The sequence below is a fragment of the Dromaius novaehollandiae genome, chromosome W (genome assembly GCF_036370855.1).
Source record: "Dromaius novaehollandiae isolate bDroNov1 chromosome W, bDroNov1.hap1, whole genome shotgun sequence".
NCBI lineage: Eukaryota > Metazoa > Chordata > Aves > Casuariiformes > Dromaiidae > Dromaius > Dromaius novaehollandiae.
Window position 1 is genome coordinate 51,678,811 of NC_088130.1, and position 22,192 is coordinate 51,701,002.

Consider the following 22,192-nt stretch of genomic DNA (forward strand, 5'->3'; position numbering starts at 1 on the left):
AGATGATTTTGTTTTGCTGTCTGTACTGGCTCATCATAACTAGAAATGACTGGATTTTTTTTTAAATTGTAGGGATGGGTACTAAATTCCACTTAAAAGATGGATGAACTGATTTTCTTTCCTTCCATTTTTACATCATCTGTAATTGTAATCTCTTGCTCAGAATCACAGAAGGACTTCATCTCGTAGAGCAGCAGTTAGGCATGCCTAAGAGGTCTTCCCCTAGAGGGCACCAAATGATTTCAAACACAAAAGTTTCCAGACTAAAGGAAATTAAGGGCTTTGAACTAGCAAAGGAATGAAGTAAATGCAAGAAATGTGACAAATCTGTTATTGCAGGTTTTTTTCATTTGAAGCTTCTAAAAGATTGAATATTATTAATGTAAAATTTTTGTAAAGTTGTATTTGAAAACGAGAGACAATTTTCGGGTATCAGAAATGGAGACACTTTAAAATGTGCTACGGAATTTAGAAAAAAATGCCATGGGATTTAGGAGAAAACAAAATATTTTTCAAACAGGAACATACATTAAGCAGAAATTGCAAAGCTTTTTTCAAAAGAGAATATTAAAATTAAAGACAACTGAGCAGAAACACCGATGTTGTTGTTTGACCTCTGTAATACATATTAGTTATCTCAGTCCCAGTCTGTGTAATAGATGATCGTTGCTCAGAAATTCTCAACCGTCCACTTAATATTGCTTGGAATGCATGTCTGTCTCCCTTCCCTGGCTGAAGAGCTAATGTTTCACAACCGTCTAAGGATACTGTCAAGATAAATCCATTAACATTTATGTAGTTTTTCAGTGCTGTGGCAATTGGGGCCATGTGCTAGACAGACATTCTGGATGGTGCTGAGTGTCTTTGGTTGTTACAGATGTATGGGCACAGGTCAACTGCCAGTCCTTGATGTGCATACAGACCAAATTCCCCTCCTAAAATTAAAGAATAAGACACATTAGCAAAAGAGGACACGAGTCAGCTGTGCTTTAGATAAACTGCACAAGCCTTTGAGCAGTAATTTTAGTTTTCTTGTATGTTGCAATCGAATACCTTTCATGAAGACAAAGATGCTATTAAAAAACAAGGCTGCAAACTAAATGGGGAACTGGTAAGGAAATCCAGTTAAGACCAACATTATGTCCATGTGTCATATACATGTGGCATGAAAATAAAGTGATGAATAAAGTATAGTGGAGCAACAATGAAGGACTGAGAATTCAATCATTTCCAACATCTCTGTCTGCAGCTCACAGAAAAGCTGCAGAAAGGACTTCCTTAGTAGGATCTGTGCCTATGTTAGCCCTGGCCAGTCCCCTCAGGGGTTTATCAGAGTAAATAAACGCCGCTAGGCTCTGAAAATCTGAGTGATGTGAGTCCTATGCACTGGTGAAGATCACAGCAACCCTGAAGTTGCTCTGACCCCGTGCAGAGAGGTGGCAGGCAGGGGCTGGCCTCAGGATGAAGCACTAGAATAACCGGCAGCTCCTCGGTTGTATCTGTCAACTAATCAGTATGGTTGAGTCTTAATTTAAGCTTATGGGTCCATGTCTGGTAGGAGTATGAGCCAAGGTATTAAGTTTTTGCTGTGCATCATGGGATCTTATGGAAGTGACATTGCAATCTCAGCCTGGAGACAAGAATGAACTTTCAGTAGCAACAGACCAGTTTTGATGGGACTTTGACATCAGGCTGAAGTATCTTCCATTCTCACAATGCTTGCACTTAAGCTGAGACAGTGTGTTCTGCTAGCATGAGGCACTGATGTTACATTTTGAGTAAGTGAGACTGCTGTCCTATCTGCTAAAAGAAGATTTTAGCTTGCGTTGGCCCTTGGAGACATGTGATAAAGAAAAGGATGGACAGAGAAGTGTTCATATGGTCTGTGTTAGCCCAAGAGAGGAGGAGTTCTGAGAAGCTCTATGAGAGAAAACAACAATAAGTTACTCTGCAGTAAATATTTCAGCTTCTTGGTTTTCAGGGAGGGTTTTTTGTTTTGCTGGTCTTTCAGCAAATGTAAAAGCCTGCAAAGGATAAGGTGGTGAAGAAAATTCCTGTTGTCCTTGGTTTCAGCTAGGTACTGTTGAGAAGGTGAAGGGTGAGAAGTCCGTATCATAGATGGTGCAATCTGTCACTTTCATTATTGAACTCTGTTTCAGAAAGGATTTCAGTGCTGGAGACATACCGGGCACCCCATACCATTAGTGAAATGTTAGAGATGATAATTTTCCAGTAGTGACAGTGTCATAACCTGCCTATGGTCATTCTGTGTACTTTTTAAAGAATGTTTTATTAGCTACCCATAAACACAGAACTATATTCCTATAAGTGAATTATTTACATTTTAAATTTATTATTATAAAAGGCCAAGTGAAAGTGAAAATGTAAAAATTAAGAAGATGATAGCAAGCAATACAAATCATCAGTTATGAGAAAAAGCTAAAGGTATATTAAAAGTCCTATAGCCAGTGGGACAGCAGGCAGAAATTCTTTGCTTCAGAAATAAACAAAATCCTAAGAATGGTTTAGATGAGTATGGCATGAAGATGACAAAATTGTCAATTGTGAGTCAGGAAAGATATTAAATATATTCAATATATTCCAGTATTGAATAAATATTTCAGCTCTATATGAAAAAATGATATTCACAGCTTCTGATGACAATGAATTCCTTTGTATTCTATTAGTAAATAACAGGACGTTTTGCAGCAGGTATTAAACATTTATAACTTTGTAACACTAAGTAACTCACAACATCAAGATAATAAAAACACCCGCTGAGAGCTCTCTGGACTGTTGCTTTTGCTTTCTGGATAAATCTTACAACACTGGGCAAATCTGAGAGGGCTAGAGAAAACCTGCTTCTTGTTTCCGGTAATTAACACCTGAACAATTTATGGAGGTGTGTGGTGGGTTTTCCATCGACTGAAGTCTTTAAATACAGATTTGATTTAAAGATTTGTCTTACTTAAATCCATGTTCTTGTTCAAACATATCATGGGCTTCATGAGAAATTAGCAGGTGAGATGATGTGGGCTCTGTTGTTCAGAGGATCACACTGGGGATTATCATTGATCCTTCTGGCCTTTAAACCTATAAACCTGGGAACCTTAACTCTGCCTCCGCACTGTATCCATTTCAGGCTGACGTTTCTGGGTTTCAGCTAGAGTCCTTCTACAACTTTTGAGAACAAGATTAGGTAAAAATGCCTTCATGCGTATTATCTACCTATCTATATATATATAGAAGGGAACTGGTGTAAGTGGTAGGAGGATCAGTCACTGATATCAGAAAATACTGTTTGACTGAAATCAAGACATCTGCAGAAAATGATCTTCAACACGTTTCCTAGCGTAAATATATTTCAGAGTAAAAGTCTTAAAATTGTTGAGATGCTTTAACTTTTTCAAAATGAAAATTTCATTTTTTTATGAAACTAGATGCTTTTTTTCTGCTACTAGAAGTTTAAAACAACTTTTTGTCACTGATCCTGAATATTTGAAATTACTGAAATGAGACATTTTATTAATCAAACCAGAGTTTCCTCCACTTTTGGGTTCATGTCTACATTTTTTTCTCCTTACGCAAAACAAATATCTCAAATTTCTGTGGGATGGGAAAAACTGTTTGCCTCCTCCCTTTCCTACTTCCTATTGTCACAGCAATTATTGCTACAGTATGAACATGTAGCAAATTTGCCTCAGTTCCCTTAGTGCCGCTAGAAATCATAAGCCCTATGCTGTCTTTATAAACGCTGTTGAACTGTGTGTGCTGTACATGTTGTTTTGCCACAGATAATTTTTACTCTTTCCCAGATGTCAGAGGAAGTGACTTGGATTTCTGCTTCTAATAGAGCTCGGTTTGACTTTTGACAAACATGGACATCAAAGGATGTCTTCAGATGCGTTCAGTCAACAGCTATGAGTTAAACAGTATTAGTTCTTGTGGCCAAGCTGAGTGGCCAGAAGACATTTCCTAATGATCAGGTACAGTTTAAATGGAAAAAAAAAATGCAGCTTTATATATAGAAACCACAGTGAGAGGGTTAGACATTATTTTAAACAGAAGTGGCCCTGTCGATAGCTAACTAAGGGTTTGAATAGTTGTGAGTTTCTCCAGGTTCAGTCTACAGTGGAATTACAGAGGTAAGAATACACATTTTCAATTCTCTTTCTCTCTCTCTCTGTTTCCTTCTTGTCTCATCTTCTGCTCCATCACAAGGTTATGCAGGCTGTGCACTTCCTTTTCTGGAAATCTGAGTTATAAATTGCTTTATGTGTCTTCCTCCAGGAAGCCAAGAGCAGTTGTTCTTCCTGATTAGGAGACAGGTGCTGGTGGATGTTTGATTTTATTCTTATAACTTCTTCCTTTGGAGCCTAACCCACCTATTTCATTAGCTTTAAACTCCAAGGTGAAATTATAGTTTCCTGTAAAAAATATTTTCCTACACAAATCAATTGTACTGATTAATTTGTTTCTGAAATGCAGATCTCTTCTGTCCCTTTGACCTGAGGACCCTATGATCAAGTGCAAAATTTTCCTGACCAGGCTCTTTTTATCCAGATTAGATCAATCTTTTAAAAGGCAAATTAGGGATTTAAGAATGCATAGGAATTCCATGATGGTAAGAAAGTGACAGAGAAGAACAAGATGACCACCTTAAACAATTCTTTTAAGTAAAATCCTGCTGGAGAGCTGTGTCATCTTATTTTATAAAGGTAATCACATGAAAGAGCAAGGAATGGCAAAGGTTCTGCCTGTTCATATGTTGTGCTCCTTGCAACCTGTGCTGGATTATCTGTTCAGAATGTGCTTTTCTTCTCTACTATAAACAGTTAGGTAGTAGATCTCCAACAAACTCTTGCAGAGTGTACACTTTCAAGTTCAGAGAGGCTGTAGTTTCCAAACATGTAACCTATTAATGATTTTCATGTGGCTGTCTATGCTTGAGAATTGCAGACTTAAATTCTACTTTGCAGACTTAAATATCTACTTTCTCTGCTAATAATAAAAATCTTCATTTAGCCATAATTGTCAAAATTCTTCTGTAACCCTGTTAGTTAAAAATATTGCATAACTGCGTCATGCCTCAGCCCCTTCCCCCTATTGTGAAGGTGCAAAGGGGTTCCTCTAGGGGAATCTCCCAACAGCATAGTAGTCATGAAATTGTGTTCATTAAGACAGTCAAGAAATCAGAAGTTGCCTGTTGAAGGAGGGATGGTGTGCAACTGAGTGGTCTCAATATAGCTATAAAGTCTCTTGACATCACAGCCTAGGTCTAAATAATCTATTTTTCCTTTTATTTTAATTGGTGTAAGTCATAACTGCTTCCATGGCAACTGTGGAAGTGTGAAATTTAGTGAAAAGAATAATGAGGCTCAGTTGGGCCTAATTTTTCATTTCTGCCTGGCTCTTTCCCCCCACGCCTGGCATTTACCTCTGATCATAGAAAAATTGTCTTGCAGGAGCACTGTGATGTGAGCGCTGTGTCATGCAGGGGCAGTGCCTGCATTAATCACGGCAAAATAAGCCTGACATAACCTTTGAGTTTGTATCCTCTCCTGCTGTCCTACTGGTGGAGCCCCTCCACAGTGAGCATTTCAGGCATGAAAAGGAACTCGAACAGGGTGTGCAGGTTTGATCACTTGTCCCCACTTTTTGTGCTCCTTTTTTGAAAGAAATAGCTTGACTTTGTACCTTTGTGCTGGATTATTTTGTCCTAATATGTTTTATTGAGAGATTAATGAAATCTTAATAACTTTTTCAAAATCAGTACAGATTTACGGATAAAGTGTAATATGGAAATATATTCTATGTTTATACAGGAGCTTACTGCCATCTAGTCAACTTCCTGCAAAATATTGTTCTTCTGCTAAACTTTGTTGTTGGTTTTGGTATTTCAGTTCCACATTAAACTGAAGAATAAGAAAAATAAGCACACCTTTTAACTTTGGGCTGACTGCCTTGTGAAAAAGTCCAAGATAAATATTGATATAGATAGCATGATAGAATGAGTCTCAACACTCATTTTTCTGTAGATATTTGCCTCAGTCCCTAATCTGCATTGAGTCCACATCACTTTCATTCTGTGACCGAGCCCTTGGGCTGTAAATATATCAAGGCAGACATTGCACCTGCATCTTGTACAGTGCAGACTGATCATGACATGAAGACTTGGAGAATGATGACAGAGTTACAAAAATATATTTGAAATACTTTTAAAATGAATAGAACTTTCACCACAGCAGGTAGCTCTTGAATTTCTGGCTTTTTTTTACAAGAGAGTGTAAGTATTATGTTTCCATTTGTCAAACCATGCTCTGCAAATCATTTGCCTTCATTAATTTTTCATTTTAACTCTGATGTAATGTTATCACCTTTAGTTAAGAAGTAGACGAATTTAAATCCAACATCCAAACTCAGAATCAGTTTGTTCACACACAAAAGCTATGCCTGATTTTAATTCCTACACCACTGCACTCCTGCAGCATCTGTGGAACCGTTATCTCCAGTATTCAGGCTGAGTGGAGAGTGAGCCATCCCACAGAATGAGGAGTGGAACAAACAATAGAGAAGTTATTGACTCTGGACCCCAAAGCCTGTGCTGATCCAGCCTCGATGCCTCTGTGCATTGCTCCCCAGGCTCTTCTTGTGCAGTGTCACACAAACACAGGGAAACACTTGTGTCCAACGCTAAGTCCAGGCTAACGACCACTGCTATAGTGAAACCAGCTGGGTGTTTCTGCACCGTGCTTCCCAAGCTCCCCCATTTCTAGAAGCCCTGTTTGGACACATGAATTAGCTGCATCCATAGTGTGATACAAGAGAGCCAGATGCCGGACAGACTGGGAGGCAGTATGGTGGCATCTGAATGAGCAAGTCTTGTTGTACCAAACCAGTTCCATGCAGAGCCAACAAGAGGGATGGCTGCACATGCTGAATAGCTTACTGTGATCCAGTAGATCACCTAGAGGTAATGAGGACTGGACTGTATTAATTTTGGAATGGCTGGTTTAGATAGGGCAATGGCACTTTAAAACCCTCATGTCATCTAACTCTGCTACGAGCAGGTGAAACTAATATGTTAATTGAAAAATACTGGAGATTCTACTATGGTATCTCTGCATACATGATGAAAATGTAGAATTACTGCATGGGAAAATTAGGGGGATGTGCAAGTGGAAAGAAATACAGCTGAAGATAGTAAGTGGCTTATTCTTTCATTTTAGCACACCAAGGATTTAGTCCATGTGTGGTATTCCTTTTTTGTTAACAACCTAAATTTTTTAGTTAAAACCATTTTGAAATGCTCTTCTCAGTTCTTTAAAAATGCTTACTTTATAAAAAAGTTAAATGTTTCTTATAGCAGGTTGTGACCACAAGGTGGGCAAGAGAGAGTCAGATACTGGTGAAGAGAGACAAAGTTCATGAAGGGTTAAACAGGATAGGTTTAATAACAGACTTTTACACACCAAGCTGCTCAGGGAGCCCCAGGAGCCACGCGGGGAGGTCACGGATGGGAGGCTGCTGGACACAGAGCTCGGATGCCCAGGCGGGGCTCTCCTTGTTGCATCCCAAGGACCCCCTTTTATCTACTAGAACTATTTCCTTATCTCAGCTGTGCTAACCTTGAGAAACGACTGTCTGGGAAGCAGCCAGACATTGCTGACAAAACGGAACATGCCTGCCTGGCCCTGATGGGAATTTGGACAGTGAGTAACTTCACACACTGGGCCTGCTACCGCATGCTCTGCCAGTCACTGACTCCTCACCAGATCTTCCACAGGTGTTCTCACTACACAGGTTTAAATATTATGCTTTAAAATCTGAAAATATATAAATACATACTCTGAAACAGTTTAGGATTTTTCCTGTTCCCTGTTCCTGTCTGAGACATCTTTGGTGGGCTTCCTTGCTCACTATGCGCCCAGGCCTACCCTGTCCTACAATTTTCTGTCACCTCTCTCTACACAGACCTGCCTGCTGCCTCTGCTGTATTAGCTTGCAGGGCTTGGGAAAGACATGCCTCATCAGCAGAACCATGGCAATCACCAGGGTTGGGGGTAGCCCAAAGCACAGTAAACAAAACGAAAAAAAAATAGAAATTTTAATTGATTCTCTCATTTGCATCAATCCTACTCACTGCAAGAGGTGATTAGACATACTCCCCCCGGAAACCCTGTCATCAACATCGTTACTGTGTGGTTACAGAGTATATCTTTTCAAGGACACTTGTGGGGCTATAGTCTGCAGTGGAGGAGAGTGCTGAGCTCCCCAGGCTAGTGTTAACCTGAGCGGTGAGTCCTCAGCTGCAGTGTCGCAATTCTCCTGTCTCTCCATCTGAGAAAGTATTTTTGATAAGGGAGGACTTTTTTGCTTGTGCACAGCAATGGACAGTCCAGGCTTTCTGGACCTGAGCTGGCAAACAGGGACAACGCTTCTGACTCCGGGGTTAGCACGAGTGGGGCCAGTTCAGCTATTTCTGTTTGATTTAATGCACAAGACTAAGTCTTTAGACTTATCCCTGTGCTCACAGTGCAGGGCCGTTGAGATGCTGTCCGCCAGACGATAGGGGCCAGCCGTTGTCTGGTAGTGGGCAAAGACAAAGGTCACTGTCTCTTTCAGACAAGAGGAGGTGCAACCCATATTCACAGAAATATCCCTATTCCCATTTAAAGCCAAATCTTGTAGCCTTACTCAAATGAAAAACACTGTTTGATGGATTTTTTTTCCTGACTGTGAATTGAGTAAGGAATACAAGACTTGCCCCTCTTAAAAGGAATTTTGCCATCATGGTACAACGGCAGTTTCTTTTCCACTTTTCCAATATCCAGGGCTGACGCGGAGTGTTAACTGAGTGAGTAATGAGTGTCGTGTCTGCCTCAGTTCACTGCACTGCAAGTATCAGATTGTGCAGGGAGATCTCAAATGCCATGGATACAGCAGATGCTATATAAAGGCAACTAAGTCCAGGGAATTTGTGGGCTTTCTGCCCACAGGGATCACACAGAATCACATGTTTGTGACCTTGCTTTTGGAGACTAGTGCTGATATTGAGACATTTTCTTCTGCTATGAAAGCATTTTTATAGTGCTTTGATTCATGCATGAAATCATCTTTATCCATTTGGAGGAGCAGTCCGATCGGTTACAAAGGTAATCCTTCACTGGCGGGAGCTGAGAGGGCTCAGTAACACCGGCTCTGCAGTGCTTACAGCAGCACATGCTGCTTATTCCGGGCCAGGATTTTGTAGACATCCAATATGAGGGCTCTTAATTTAATCATGTCAGCATTTCTTAAACCTGTCTCAGGATGTTGCTGTTCAGAAATCCTTTGCTGTTTATAAAATTCTCATTCTGCTGTCCATAAGCAATATTAACAACTTGCTCTGTGTTATTTACATTCAGTACTAATCAGATTATAACAGTAAAACATCAGATATAATATGTGAAAATAACGTCACAAACAGTTCAGAAATGCTCGGCCAAGTACTTTCAGGCTGTTCTGGTAAACATTTAGAAATCATTTATCCAAAAATGTTCAAAAAACTACCACTAAAAAGTGACAGAGACGCCTTCTTCTGTCACGCTTAGTGCTAAAATAGAGTAAATGAGTGGCAGATATATATTCTAGCATGATCACAAGTACACAAACACCCTGGTGCTGGCACAAGGCCCACAAGCAAGTTCTCATTCATGAAGAACCACAGATTCACACTTTTGTAAAGCTCTGGGTACTAGAGATTGGGAAGGTAAAATATGCCTGGGTGTATCCTTGATGTGTTTAGGTCAGTATATTCCACTGGCTTCTGACTGACAATGTTGTTAGCAAGTACTGAAGAATCAGGAACAGAGTAATGTGAAGAGACCTACCCAATGTCAAATTCTCTAGCAAGTTTTTTGAGACAGGCCTGTGTATATATAAGCAGAGCTGTGTGTAACCATGGTGTTTACATATATAGAACACATTACATGATTTTGGCTGTCTGGTCTAGTTCCTTGCCAAGTTTCCAGTAGTTTAATCATGGTCTAATTTAAAATAATTAAATCAGTCATGGTTTTGTAAAAGTGCTTTTTCATCTCCAGGGATATGAATACCATCACCACAATATATTTTATATAGATCTATTTTTTTTAATGGTCAGATTTACAAAATTATCTCTAAATAAAAATCACCAAAGCATTGATGATTCTGAATTAATGATTCTGAACCATATCTGAACTATCTATACTTGTGCTATCAGGTGATATGGAAACCACGGGTCTAAACAGGCAAGTTTTTCTGAAGCTGCCATTTAAAGTTTAAATCCAAGTCTGTATCTAGAATTCCCAATTTTTAATCAGTTATGTGTTCCATCAGGTTCCTGACTGAGGAAGCTTCTTGGCCTAGGAGTGTTTGGAATCTAGCTCTAATCTTCTATCTTGAGCATACTCTTATTTTCTTAAACCAGTACATAAATTAAACAAAGGCAACATGGAGGAAAAGTGTGGGTTGAGTGGAAATGTAGGGACATATGTTTTATATTTAGTTTGGTTTGTTAGAAAATATTCATTTCTTGACTTCTGCTCTATTCACAAAGCAAAATAATTGTACATTATGGAAATTTACAATCCAGAACCGGATTCCGCATTTCTTCTATAAATTCTTGGGAGTTTTAGTACAAATAAGAAATAAAATGGAAGGGTTGTACTACCCCTGTTTCTTAAAGTCAATTGCTTTCAAATGCCTTCAAGCCTAAAGAATAACAATATAATCCTTTCTAGTGGCTGGACATGTGCATAAGTACAAGCCTAGGGCTTTCATTTTAAACTAAAGGAACTCCGGCTTCAGCCAGTGAGAGTCAGAGTTATGTTCATCAGATTTTTTTTTTTTTATATTCTTAAAATTGTGTTTGTATTCAATTTCATTTGAATATGTTTTTAATTTGTCCAAACAGCAGATGGCTATCATAAAGAGTCTGTATTTAACTTGGCACTTTCCATTCCGCATTCCTTTACTATTCATAGCACAGCAGTCATACTTATCTTCAGTTCACATAAAAGAAGGCAGTTGGATTTGCAGCTGCAGGTCTCCTCAAACGTTTGAGTATTTACAAACTCATTTAGAGCATTTTTTTCTTTTTTTTATGTTGAGAAGACCAGACACAAGGTATAGTGGGCAGATTATTTTTTCAGCTCTACCAGCCTTTTGAAATGAGAGAAACTGGGACAGAAATTAAACCTGTGTTTGTAGTACAGAACCCCCACACTTAAAATTAGATCTTTGTCGAGCCCATGCTGATGTAGGGAGAGTGGGGCTACGTGTATACAGCAGCATTTGCTCTTGAGGACACAGTTGTAGGATCGTGGCCTAAACTGTCAAGCGACATGAGGAATAAACTATTCAACTGATTGACCAACAAACTACCTAAAGTGTGTAATAATGAAGGCATCCATACTATATTAATGCTTTTTGATTAGCAGAGCTTCATAAGGAAGAATTTGGTCCTTTTGAGTATTTATTCATAAGCAATATATTTTTTCTTTAGTTGCTGATAGATAGCAGAATACGTTAAACAAAAACAATTTTCTGAATGTCTTTGAAATTTTTCTTTCAAATTAGTGTCTTTGCCAGAAAGCATGCTTACTTTCTTACTTATAACTACTTACTGTGTTTTCAAACAAATATAGTCAGTGATTATTCTGTTATTTTATAGTTTCAAACATACAACACACTTTTAGAAAGAAATCTCTCAAAACGTATTTTGTATACAAAGTTCAGCTGTGGAAATAGTTTTTTTTCTTGATAGTATCCTTCAGCTTGTGTGCTTTTCCAGAGCCTAAGGAAGGAAAATTTAACCTGAAGTATTAATCAATTGAAAACAGCATTTTTCTTATGTAAATTAAATTTTCATAAAATTTACAACCTGTCTACTGCTTCTTTAATGATTCATCCCATGAATTTATATTAAAAATGCTTATTCCTTAAAAACAATTCCTGCTTAACAGAACTCTTAAATGTGATTTATTTTCAGTATCTTATCAAATAGATTTTTTTTCTCTTGCTACTCTAAATTTTCTACTGTTCAGAAAGCCTCACTTTCCAGCACATGTGTAGCTGGAGGCAAGCAGTCTGTTTTCACACCAAACAATAAATTCAGCATACTGAGAAATATATACAAAGATTTTCCTTATTTGTAATATAAATACAGCCACATGCTTGACTACATTCTACAGCATTGCTTGAGTTACAGTATTTTGTTACATTAAGAATAATTTTGTCTCACCGAGAAACTATTCACAAGAATTTAGTTCTTTCCCACCGAGTTCTTCATTTCAACAACCAAAATGCCATCATGGCAGAAAAGAGCAGACAGATCTTTGTTCTCCACTCCATCGGGCAATTTGTATTGTCTAGTAAAGCTTCGGGATATGAAACCGTGTTCGTCCATCCTGGGTCCGTGTTGAGCTTTGATCAGCAGCCAGCCTTCGAAAGTCTGAATAATGATATCTTCAGGGCGGAACTGCACAACATCCAGTAAGACCTGAAAGCGGGTGTTTTCCTCCTCCTGGTCGCGCGTCCCGGCCCCAGCTGCACTTTCTGTGATTCGCCTTCTGCTGCTCAGCGCAGCTGTGGAAGGGCCCGGCAAAGCGTACAGGGAGTGATCCAGTTTGAACGCTTCTGGCTCTTGGACTGCAAACTCTTCTTGATAACGCACAGGAGTTTCCACCCAGTGTCTTATAACTGTTTCTTCCATTGCTGAGGCAGACAGATACGCAGCTGCTGCCTTCGCGTCGCTTAGGGGAAGCTGCAGAGGCAGACCAAGCTCCCCCCAGTCGTATGCCTTGCCTGCAGACTACTTTATCAGTCGATGCAGCCTTTCACTTTTAGCACAGGCTGAGCGTAGCACTTACTAGGACGTGCTCCAGTGCCATGAGACTTGCTTCATCTTTTATCCACTAACAATAGAGCACTATTTATAGTGCTTGGGTCTTGAGTTGCTTTGACAATTTTCACATGTACAAATTTCAAGCATAAATAGTAAAAGCGATATTTTAATGCACCTCTGATTACTCTTGCAATATTGTGCTGTTTGTCATTATGAATAATGAGTAGACAAATAAATGTGAAAGGTTCTTTGATTTAAAAGGAAGTTTAATGATACTATTTTTCCAAGGGATGAATTGTAACAGTTATAAACTATATTTCTTCTAAATGTAATACAAAAATTACTGAGGGAAGGAATTTAATTACCTTGATAGTATGAACAGAGTGAATTTCAGCTTAAGTGAACTGTAAAGCTATCAAGTGCATTGTGACACAGGTAGTGCTCAGGTGAAATATGGGAAAGAGAGGAGGGCAACGTCACGGTCCCTTCCCAGAGGGGGGCTGAACAGCTGGCTCTGCAATCTCAGGGACCTACAAGCACAGCAGAGCCTTCCTGAGTGCGTCAGGGAGCCAAGCTCAAGAGCACAGGCAGAATTATAGCGAAAGCTCATGTTTCACAGCTTCCAAGGGAGGGCAGAGCTATTTTTCCTTGAAGTGATGTTAAGAAACCTCCAAATCCCTAATGGTATTCCGTTGTCCCAGTAGCCTTCCTCTTCTGGGGCTTAACAGCTTGAATCTGTGATCCAGTCTAGCACGTGTGTTTGGGGAACAGGACTGATGTCCTCAAAGGCTATCTGTGGAGTAACAACCTCCTTGCTACCCTGTGGTCTGAGGGCGAATAATGCCTGGAATGTGTTAAGAGTTTGGTTAACAAGACCAAAGAGAAAAGTGCAGCTGATGTGGGAAAAGCATTTCCAAATTTTAGTATGTTTGCTAGAAAATTCCTGTAGCAGGGCTCAGTAATGGGAAGCAAAACGCACGATGGCAACTCACAGAGAAATTGTTTATTCCCCTCAGTTGCACTAATGCTGGAAATAATCAACAAGATACTTTTCTTCTTATTTTGGCGGCTTTTTCTCATCACAGCTCTCTCCCTCTCTTCTTGTCTTTACATCTTGCATTATCATGAAAATGGCAAGCCAGTTTACATGGGATCTTTGGTTGCTAATGAACTGCAACCTCACAAAGAAACAGGCAGTCAAATTTCAATAGTTATCATCAGAAATAAACTTCTGTACTGACTGGATAACAGAGCAGGATTACTGGGTATATCTATAATTAAGGTTTGAAGGCTGCTGTTTTATTTTAGGCACATGAAGGTGGCTTTGCAAGGTAAGGAAATTACCAAAGGTAGATCAAAAGTTCAAGTTACCTTAGATCAATGGCCATTTGATTAATGGAGTATTGTGGGAAAGGTGAGAGTATGCTACTTCATTTAACTATTGGGTCTTTTCTTATCCAATTGTCCAGCAGAAATAATTTTAAAATGCAGTTCTGAATGCATGGTTTGCTAAAATAGCGATAAAAATAACCTGGAACATCGCCCATTATCTGTTCAGCAGCTGTTTTCTGTTTTGCAAGCCAATGATTCACTTGATGGGGAAACTTTAACCTTAAAGTGAAGCAGTATGCCTAGCTGGTTGTTCTTCAGCAGACTGAACAAATGCTCTGCTTTTAGAAATTGCTAGGGTTATTGCTGTCCCTATTTAGTTCTCTGATGATAGTCTGACTTACTTTACTCCAGCTTTGCACTTCATTAATAAATATACTGTGCAGTAATACTGCATTCTCTTGGTTTTTCATTTAACCATTCCCAGCTTCTCCAGAAAAGGTAAAGTTGTCTATGTGAGGTTCACACATACACTTTAAATGAAGAGAAACCATGTCAGTACAGCTCACTGCGAGAAAGCCGTTTGTTCCCAGCGACAGTTGTGTTAGTTTTTCTCTTTTGAATGTCTATGTTAGGCATACTTGGTACTGTGTATCTGGCCTAATTAGTACGAAAGATGCTTTGAATTCCCTTTAAATTCATGCCTTATGCAAGGCTTTGCTTATAGGATCCCTTTCTATGCTGCAGGAGAAGGAATTTGAAAGATTTTGATAATATAACCGTGTAGCTTCGGCAGAGCAAAAGGGCTCCTTTCTGCTCTCTTATCCTGGTCTCTCCTAAGTCTCATGCTCCTTTACCCTCTGTTTTCCGCCTAAGGGCTAAGGAATTAATTTCATCTTTTGAATTTATTTGTTGCTAGCAAGGAGAATATGTCAACTGGAAAAGCAAAATGCACTTGAAATGTAAACATCCCAGCAATTTAGAATATATTTTCAGGCTTTCAAATTTAAATATGCACATGAAGCTGCAGTACTGAGGAACTTTGGAAGTCTGATGTTTATGATATGTTCTTCAAATAAGCTTAGCAAGCTTCAGTCAAACAATGTATTAAAAAAAAACTGATTATGGAGGTCGTATTAAGTCTTAAACATATCATCTCGTAAAAGGACATTTCCGCTCTCTGGTGTGTGAGGCTGGTATTGCACACTTGGTCTGTTAATGTTACTGCATAGCTTAATTTTCTTTACCCAGAGTGATTAAGCTCTGATTATCATAGAGCCATGCAGCTGTGAGACACTAAATTCCCACTGAGAGTAAATGGGAAAGGAGGGTTCAGTCTACCGATGGACTTCAGGCATGGCACTGGTGAGCGATGCCGTACCTGCATTTAGGGCTCTTTTTCCCCGCAGCTGACTGCCCCGCACGGTGGTGGAAGCGTAGGCCATGCATTGAAAGAGGCAGTGTCCAGAAAATCGAGGTGGAAACTGCCTAAATCAGACAGTGGGAGTGTTAGAGAGTCAGTCCCTCTCTTTTGCAGAGCCCGGACACTCCCAAGGGAAGACTTTAATAGCCAAACTTCAGGCTTTTATGGAAATGGAGAAGGAATGAATCCCTCATTCCCTCCTGCTATTAGCCTGGAATAATTTGGGACTCATTGGGCCACAATAAGAAAACAGGAGAGTAAAACTGGGGCTGATACCAGGGACTGTGACATTCACCACTCTGTAGGCTATTTGACCCCATTTTTTATTTTAACTATTTTCTTTAATAGGAATTTGATGACATTATGTAGAAGCAATATTATATAATACATAGATATAAAAGTAATAGCTGATATAAATGAAATATTATAGATCAGATATTAAGATTATAATATATAGAAATATTATTTCATTTAATGTTTAATACAATGATGCACGTATCTTATAAACAATATGTGCACAAAATTGAGGCAAAAAATTTGAAATTACCAAGCTCATGTAGCATTTGATTAGTTGAAACAGGAAGAGGATCAATGTCCCTAATTGTTAGCTCCATACCTTAAATTTCTCTTGTTTTCTTTCCCAAGCAGGGTAGGCAGTGAGTCCTTACTGCTTGCCCCATGACATGCTCCTGGGTGCAGAAAAACGGGAAACCATTGAATGATTTGGGAAAGATTGCAAAATTATTCTTTGCAAAATTGCTTTGAAGTGAGACAGTTAATTATAGTTGCCTTGCACAGTCAATCTTTGCCTTCTCTTGCTGATAACACACATTTATGGTCTCAACATCTTTCTGGATTTTTTGAAAGAAAAACTTTTGGTCCATCGGCAATTTACAAAAAGCTGTGTATGAGTAACACACTGCTAGTATAAATGTGTCACACCGACATCTTGTGGTGAGACAGAAAACTAGCTAATAAAAGAAAAATTCAATTCACAAGCTGTCTGCTGTGTTAATACCAGATATCATTACACGTCTCCGAAATCCTTGTATGGAAAGACAAATCAAAGGAAACAAAAGCCCCAAGACTAACTTACAACAAGACATTTCCTGCTTTCAGCCAACAAGCTGCTTCTTCAGTAGCTTTTTGGGGGAATACATATTTGATTCATGTTGAAATCACGGAAAATATAGAAAGCAGTCATCCTGTTAAAGCTGCGACTAAAGAAAAACTGTAAGGTGCACAAACTCTCATGAGAACAGCAAACTTTTGATTCATATCTTAAAGAAATACAGATATCCTGCTTGACAGAAGTTTGTTAAAATAATGGATTGCACTGTTGCAATTCTCTGCATGCTTGATTTCTCAAGGAGTAGCTATTTCAGCTATCACTGAAACGCAGTAACTACTGAAAGGGGGGAAAATGCAAAAAAAAATTGCAGGATGAAGTGAACAAGAACTCTTCTAGCATAAGCTAACAGGCTAAATTCAAACGACAGCCATGTAATTACTCAAATGCATTTAGGCAGAACATTGCAACTAATCTTACCAAAACCACTGAACAATACCACCCATGACCTACCTGACATGTCATTCAAAAGAGATGCTGTCCCTTCAAACTTGGGAATACCTAAGAAACATAAGGAAGAGCAGGACTTAGTGGGTTGTAAGAGTGCTGACTATGTTACACCCACTATGGGAGCTGAAGTTTTGTAGTGATACTGAAAAGACGCCCAGCAAAATAAAATGTGGGTGGGAGTGAGACTTGAGGTGGCACATATGGAAACTGGATGGTAAAAAAATTGGAGCTATTTTCTGCACAGTATTTAATATATTTCTGTAGAGCCAGAAAATTATTGTCTCCTCCCAGTGTCACTTTGAGTCCACTGCTTCTTAGAGCTATAAATTGTCCTTTTACCTGGACTGTTAGATCTAGATATATGTAAGCTCTGAAGCATTTAAAAATGTAATCACAACTACTGCCAGTGGCTAATCAGAAGATACTGGGTGTTTTATTTTAGAGAAATATTGAGCTCTTTTTCAGTTAGTGTCTCTAGTCACACAGTGTTTATGTTGGACAATGATTCACAACATAACTCTTACTGCAGCAAGACTTTATGCCCTGTTATAAAACATCTTGCAGGTTACAAGGGCTCTTTTTTTTACACAGCCAATACCTGAAGGAAGGCTTCGGTCTGTGGGTCATGTCCTTCACAACCTGGAAAGGCTGGGTTTGTCCAGTCTCTTGGAAAATCTCTTCAGGGCACTGATGCTCACTCATAACTGTAAACTCAACCTCCTAGTTTTAGGGGCTTGTTAATCAGGGCAAAGCTAATTTGTTTTGGTTGTAAATAATTATATGTTTTTGCACTAAGAATCAAGTCTTTGCTCCTATATTAGGGAGCTATGTAAGAAATATAGGTAAGTATAAAAAGGAGTATCATTGTGACACATTACATCTATTGTTACAAGACTTCTGTTTGATGGGTTGAGATGATAGAGGGGAAGATAAAGGATGAGGATGAGGGATGGTAGGAACACAGCAACTTCTTCGGAGCAACACATTTATAGACACCCAACGGACTCAGAATGCATCTTGTATAAGAACGATTTCAAAAATTCAAGTTGTTATTATAATTTTAAAATAACTTTGAAGTGTTATCATGGAAATCTTAAATATTTGCTTTGTTATTCATGTGGCTGCTTTTCTAAATATTTTTATGCCTGTTATGGGCAAATGCATCTGTGCCTCACAAATGCTTGATGAAGTGCTATAAAAAGCAAACTATATGATTTTATTGAGTGATAGTAATCTGTTCACTTCTTGCACACAGATGAACAGTAGAGAGGAAATGAACAATTAAAAGAGAATAATGTGCCCAAGGGCTTGAGAGCTCTGTTTTGCCACTGGAAGGTAGGATCTACTGCACTCTTGGTGTATAAACAGTCTTATTTTTCACCAGTTAAAAATTAACCAGTGTTCCAAGAAGAATGCTAATTTTCAGCTTTCCTCCTCCTCCTCTCCCTCATTGAAGTCTTTGCTTGAGTGTTGATAGGAATAACTCAAGGCAGTTAAGTACAATAAGACTGGTTTATTTATTTTGGACCTGTTTAAGCTTCATAGCAAGTGCTCACTTGCTTCACTAGAATGTGAAACTCTGACTTCATGGAACAGATCTTCAGGTTTGCATGTTTTGAGGTTCAACACTGTTAAAAATAATAGAAATACTGAGAACCTCACCTGTGAAGTTTTAGGAATAGGAATATTTTTGCAGTTTGCAATTAGGTACTTTCTAAGGCTTCCAGGGGTAAGAGCTGGAAAATCTAGGACCTAAATTACACACAAAACACACTAACCTGATATTAGCACAAAGGAAAACTGATCTCATTTTTAATGACGTTTCACCTGAGAACAAGATTAAGACAGAAGTTAAATAGCTAGAGTAAACTGAATAACTATGGCGTAGTGAAGCTCGGAATATGTCTGTCAAAATATTTATTTGGAGGAAAATAATTAAACTTGCTAACTGAATTTTGAGATTTAAACTTTTCATTATGTTGAAGTGTTAGAAGGGACTAAGGGTATACCTGAACACACGTCGTTGCTCAGCTACCATGGAAATACTGTATTATGACATGAGTGCTAGAGCTAAGACTGAACAGCTACTTTATAGAAGATAAATTCCCATTCATTTAGGAATTTTAGAGCTATGGGAAATGCTTTCTAAGCATTTGCTGGCATTGAGATATCAGCTGGATGGCCCTTGATATGAAGATAGCTTGTTGCTTTAGCTAATGTGGCTTTGGCACTGGATGCTTTTTGAAGGTAAATTAAGCCCCTGGTTTAAAGCATCCTGCACTTCTGCATCCTGTATCCTTTTGACCGGGTCTTGCAGGCAAAACTGGAACCAGTCCTGTGAGATTCTTCTTTAACACCATGAAGCCACAAAAATTTCTCCAAAATGCCACTACATGGGTCATCTACCACCATGCATCACCAAGATCGCTAAGTTCCCAAGGGTCAAGCAAAGAATCCCAGATCACTGAGTCCAAAACTCATTCGGGCTGAGAGCTCACATGATTGCCATCCAGGCCAACGAAAGTCTGTCTCCTGTGTCAGACCTGTTATTTGCTTCAGTGTTGCAGGGAAAGCAATATTCTCATACTATTTGATTAATTTACAGACTTTGGGGATGTCTGGACGGTTGCCTTTTTTGTAGATTGAGTTTTTAGTGAAGTCTAAGAACTTAATTTTGACATATATGAACCACATAATTCTTTTATCTCCATTGGAGTTGTGCATAGTGTATATCAGTGCAGAATATAAGTCCTTGATTTTAAAATTATCATCCATATTAGTTCTGAAACGACATGGTCTTTCATAGTATAGGTTCAGCTCAGAAGATAGCACTTTCCCCTGGGCCAGACTTCTCTTTAATATCAAAGATTAAGCTTCCTATGCATCTTAATTTACAAGACTTGGACAGTTATGTTATTCCACAGACTTGAGTTAAGAGTAGTTAACACTTTAAAGAAGTGTTATGTCTGAAACTCAAAACTGCTACTTCTACTTCGAGCTTCTGTTCATATATTTTAATGTTTGAAAAATCTGAAAACACATTTTCTGACCTGCTTTGTACACTTGCATATGTGCAGAGATCCCATCAATGTCAAACCACACCACATAGACTTGAAAAAAAAAAAAAGAAAGAAAGATGAGAGATTTTGTCTCTCCTTAGAAAAATCATATCACGAAACAAAAATACTGGCAGAATCTCACTCAGTCTTTACCATATCCCCTAACATACAACTCTATCCTACCCTTTGACATCCAGCCAAATGAGTTAGAGTGGTGTTGCATTTTGCAGCAGTTCCAAACGTATTCAATTATATGGACAATGACAGATGGAAGGAAGAAGAAGTTAGAAGCAGAGGATGAGGGTGAAAGACATAATGGATAAGAGGAATGTTCTGAAACAGGAAATTTGATTACTAATGCACAAGCAAGCTCTCACTCAGCAAAATATACTGGGCCAAAGGCAGCTGGATACTGAACAACGAGTGATTGCTTGTCGAGTTCACCAACTCCCTGTTCACATTGCTATTCCCACAGAATTCAGTGGGGATATCAAAGAAGTAGAGGCTGCAAGATCCAACCGTGTTCTAGCAACAAGCGAGGAGAGAAAGAACCACTGGACAGTTTCAGAGGGACTCCACAGTCTCTTACTGCTATTCATTTTCTGGAATTTTGCTGTGGAAACAAAATAGCGAGGAAAACAATAACAGGATTAAGAACAATGAGAGACTACTAAGTCACATACCAGTGGTTTACAGCCGATGGCATTTTTTTCACTGGAGCAGTGTTCAATTTCTTTTTTTGCAATGGTTTTGCATTTTAATGCATGTGTACAACATTTTAGGGTTAAGCACATCTGACCTAAAAGAGGCTTGCTAGTCCCTCCCTGGGAGGTAAAGTAGCAGGCTCCACTTTGATATTGTTTGTCTGTTTCTTGTTTTCACTTTGGTTCTCCCACCTGCATCTGTGTAACTTCTTGGCGAGCGGTCTGCTTTCTGCTCAGCAACAAGAATTAGTGCCTGCAGGTGCCAAACCAGGCTTCATACTTCCTGGGCATTTGAAGCAATAAAGAATAACAGCAATCAGTGAGCAAACAGTAGTAATGAGCTCTTTTATGGTCTATAATTCTGGGAGGGATAATGTGCAAAGATTGCATAGCAATAGAGATGTTTGGGACCAACCTACAAATGACCAGTAATCCAGTAATCCTGTCATCCTGTGCAGCATTCTCTAGGGACAGTTACTTAAATTATGCAAGGGAACTCTGCTATTTAAAAAGATCATATTGATTTTTACGTTCTTCTTATTTTACTTGTTCCCAGAGATCTGTCAGCGATCTGTCCTGACAATACTCTAGCAAAGATACCAAACTACTTTGCAAGCCTGAAAAATGTTGTTATTCTGTTGCTGTTCTACACTCTGATTATGTAAAAACTTTAAATTAATTTCTTCTCAGCAGCTGTTGAATTTCTTTAAAGTCTTTGAAGTCATTTTGCACACTGATAATAATTTAATTTTCCTGATTTAAAACGTCCAGCTTTATTTTGCACATTTTATTTTATTTTTAACCATATTCAGTGAGAGACTAGTGTGAAGCAAGTATCTAAATACCTAAGTAACATGGTTACAAATGATGCTACACATAAATTATACATCAGATGCACAACCACTTGCAAAACTCAGCCTCACTTGGACATGCAAAAGGCATTAGTGGTTTCCAAAGCGAAGATGCTGCAGTTACTCATCTTCAAGATCTTGTTACACTTAACGTCCACATCTCCCATGTTTGAGTGAGGTCATTAAGGGATGGCTTTCTGCCTCAAAATTGGCTGCCAGAGAAGACTGGTACTTGTCAGCTATGCCTTTTGTACAAAATAATTTTGTATAACCTGCATTTACAGACTCACTAGATTCATCCCTTATGTTATCGGATAAAAAGAGCACGTACTGGTCATGTCTGAGGAACATTGCTGAAGAAATTCTTGCAAGGATTGGT

At 38.8% G+C, this 22,192-nt stretch overlaps 1 protein-coding gene across 1 annotated transcript; it reads right to left on the bottom strand.

Moving 5' to 3' along the window:
- Positions 1-11,987: 11,987 nt before the first annotated feature.
- Positions 11,988-14,101, bottom strand: LOC135324263 (heat shock protein beta-3-like). Its single transcript, XM_064500148.1, has one exon. The coding sequence runs from the start codon at positions 12,734-12,736 to the stop codon at positions 12,287-12,289; it is 450 nt and encodes a 149-aa protein (XP_064356218.1). The 5' UTR covers positions 12,737-14,101; the 3' UTR covers positions 11,988-12,286.
- Positions 14,102-22,192: the final 8,091 nt, after the last annotated feature.

What these genes read in the sequence shown, in the direction of transcription:
- LOC135324263 (XM_064500148.1), bottom strand. Translation starts at nt 12,736, where the DNA reads ATGGAAGAAACAGTTATAAGACACTGGGTGGAAACTCCTGTGCGTTAT.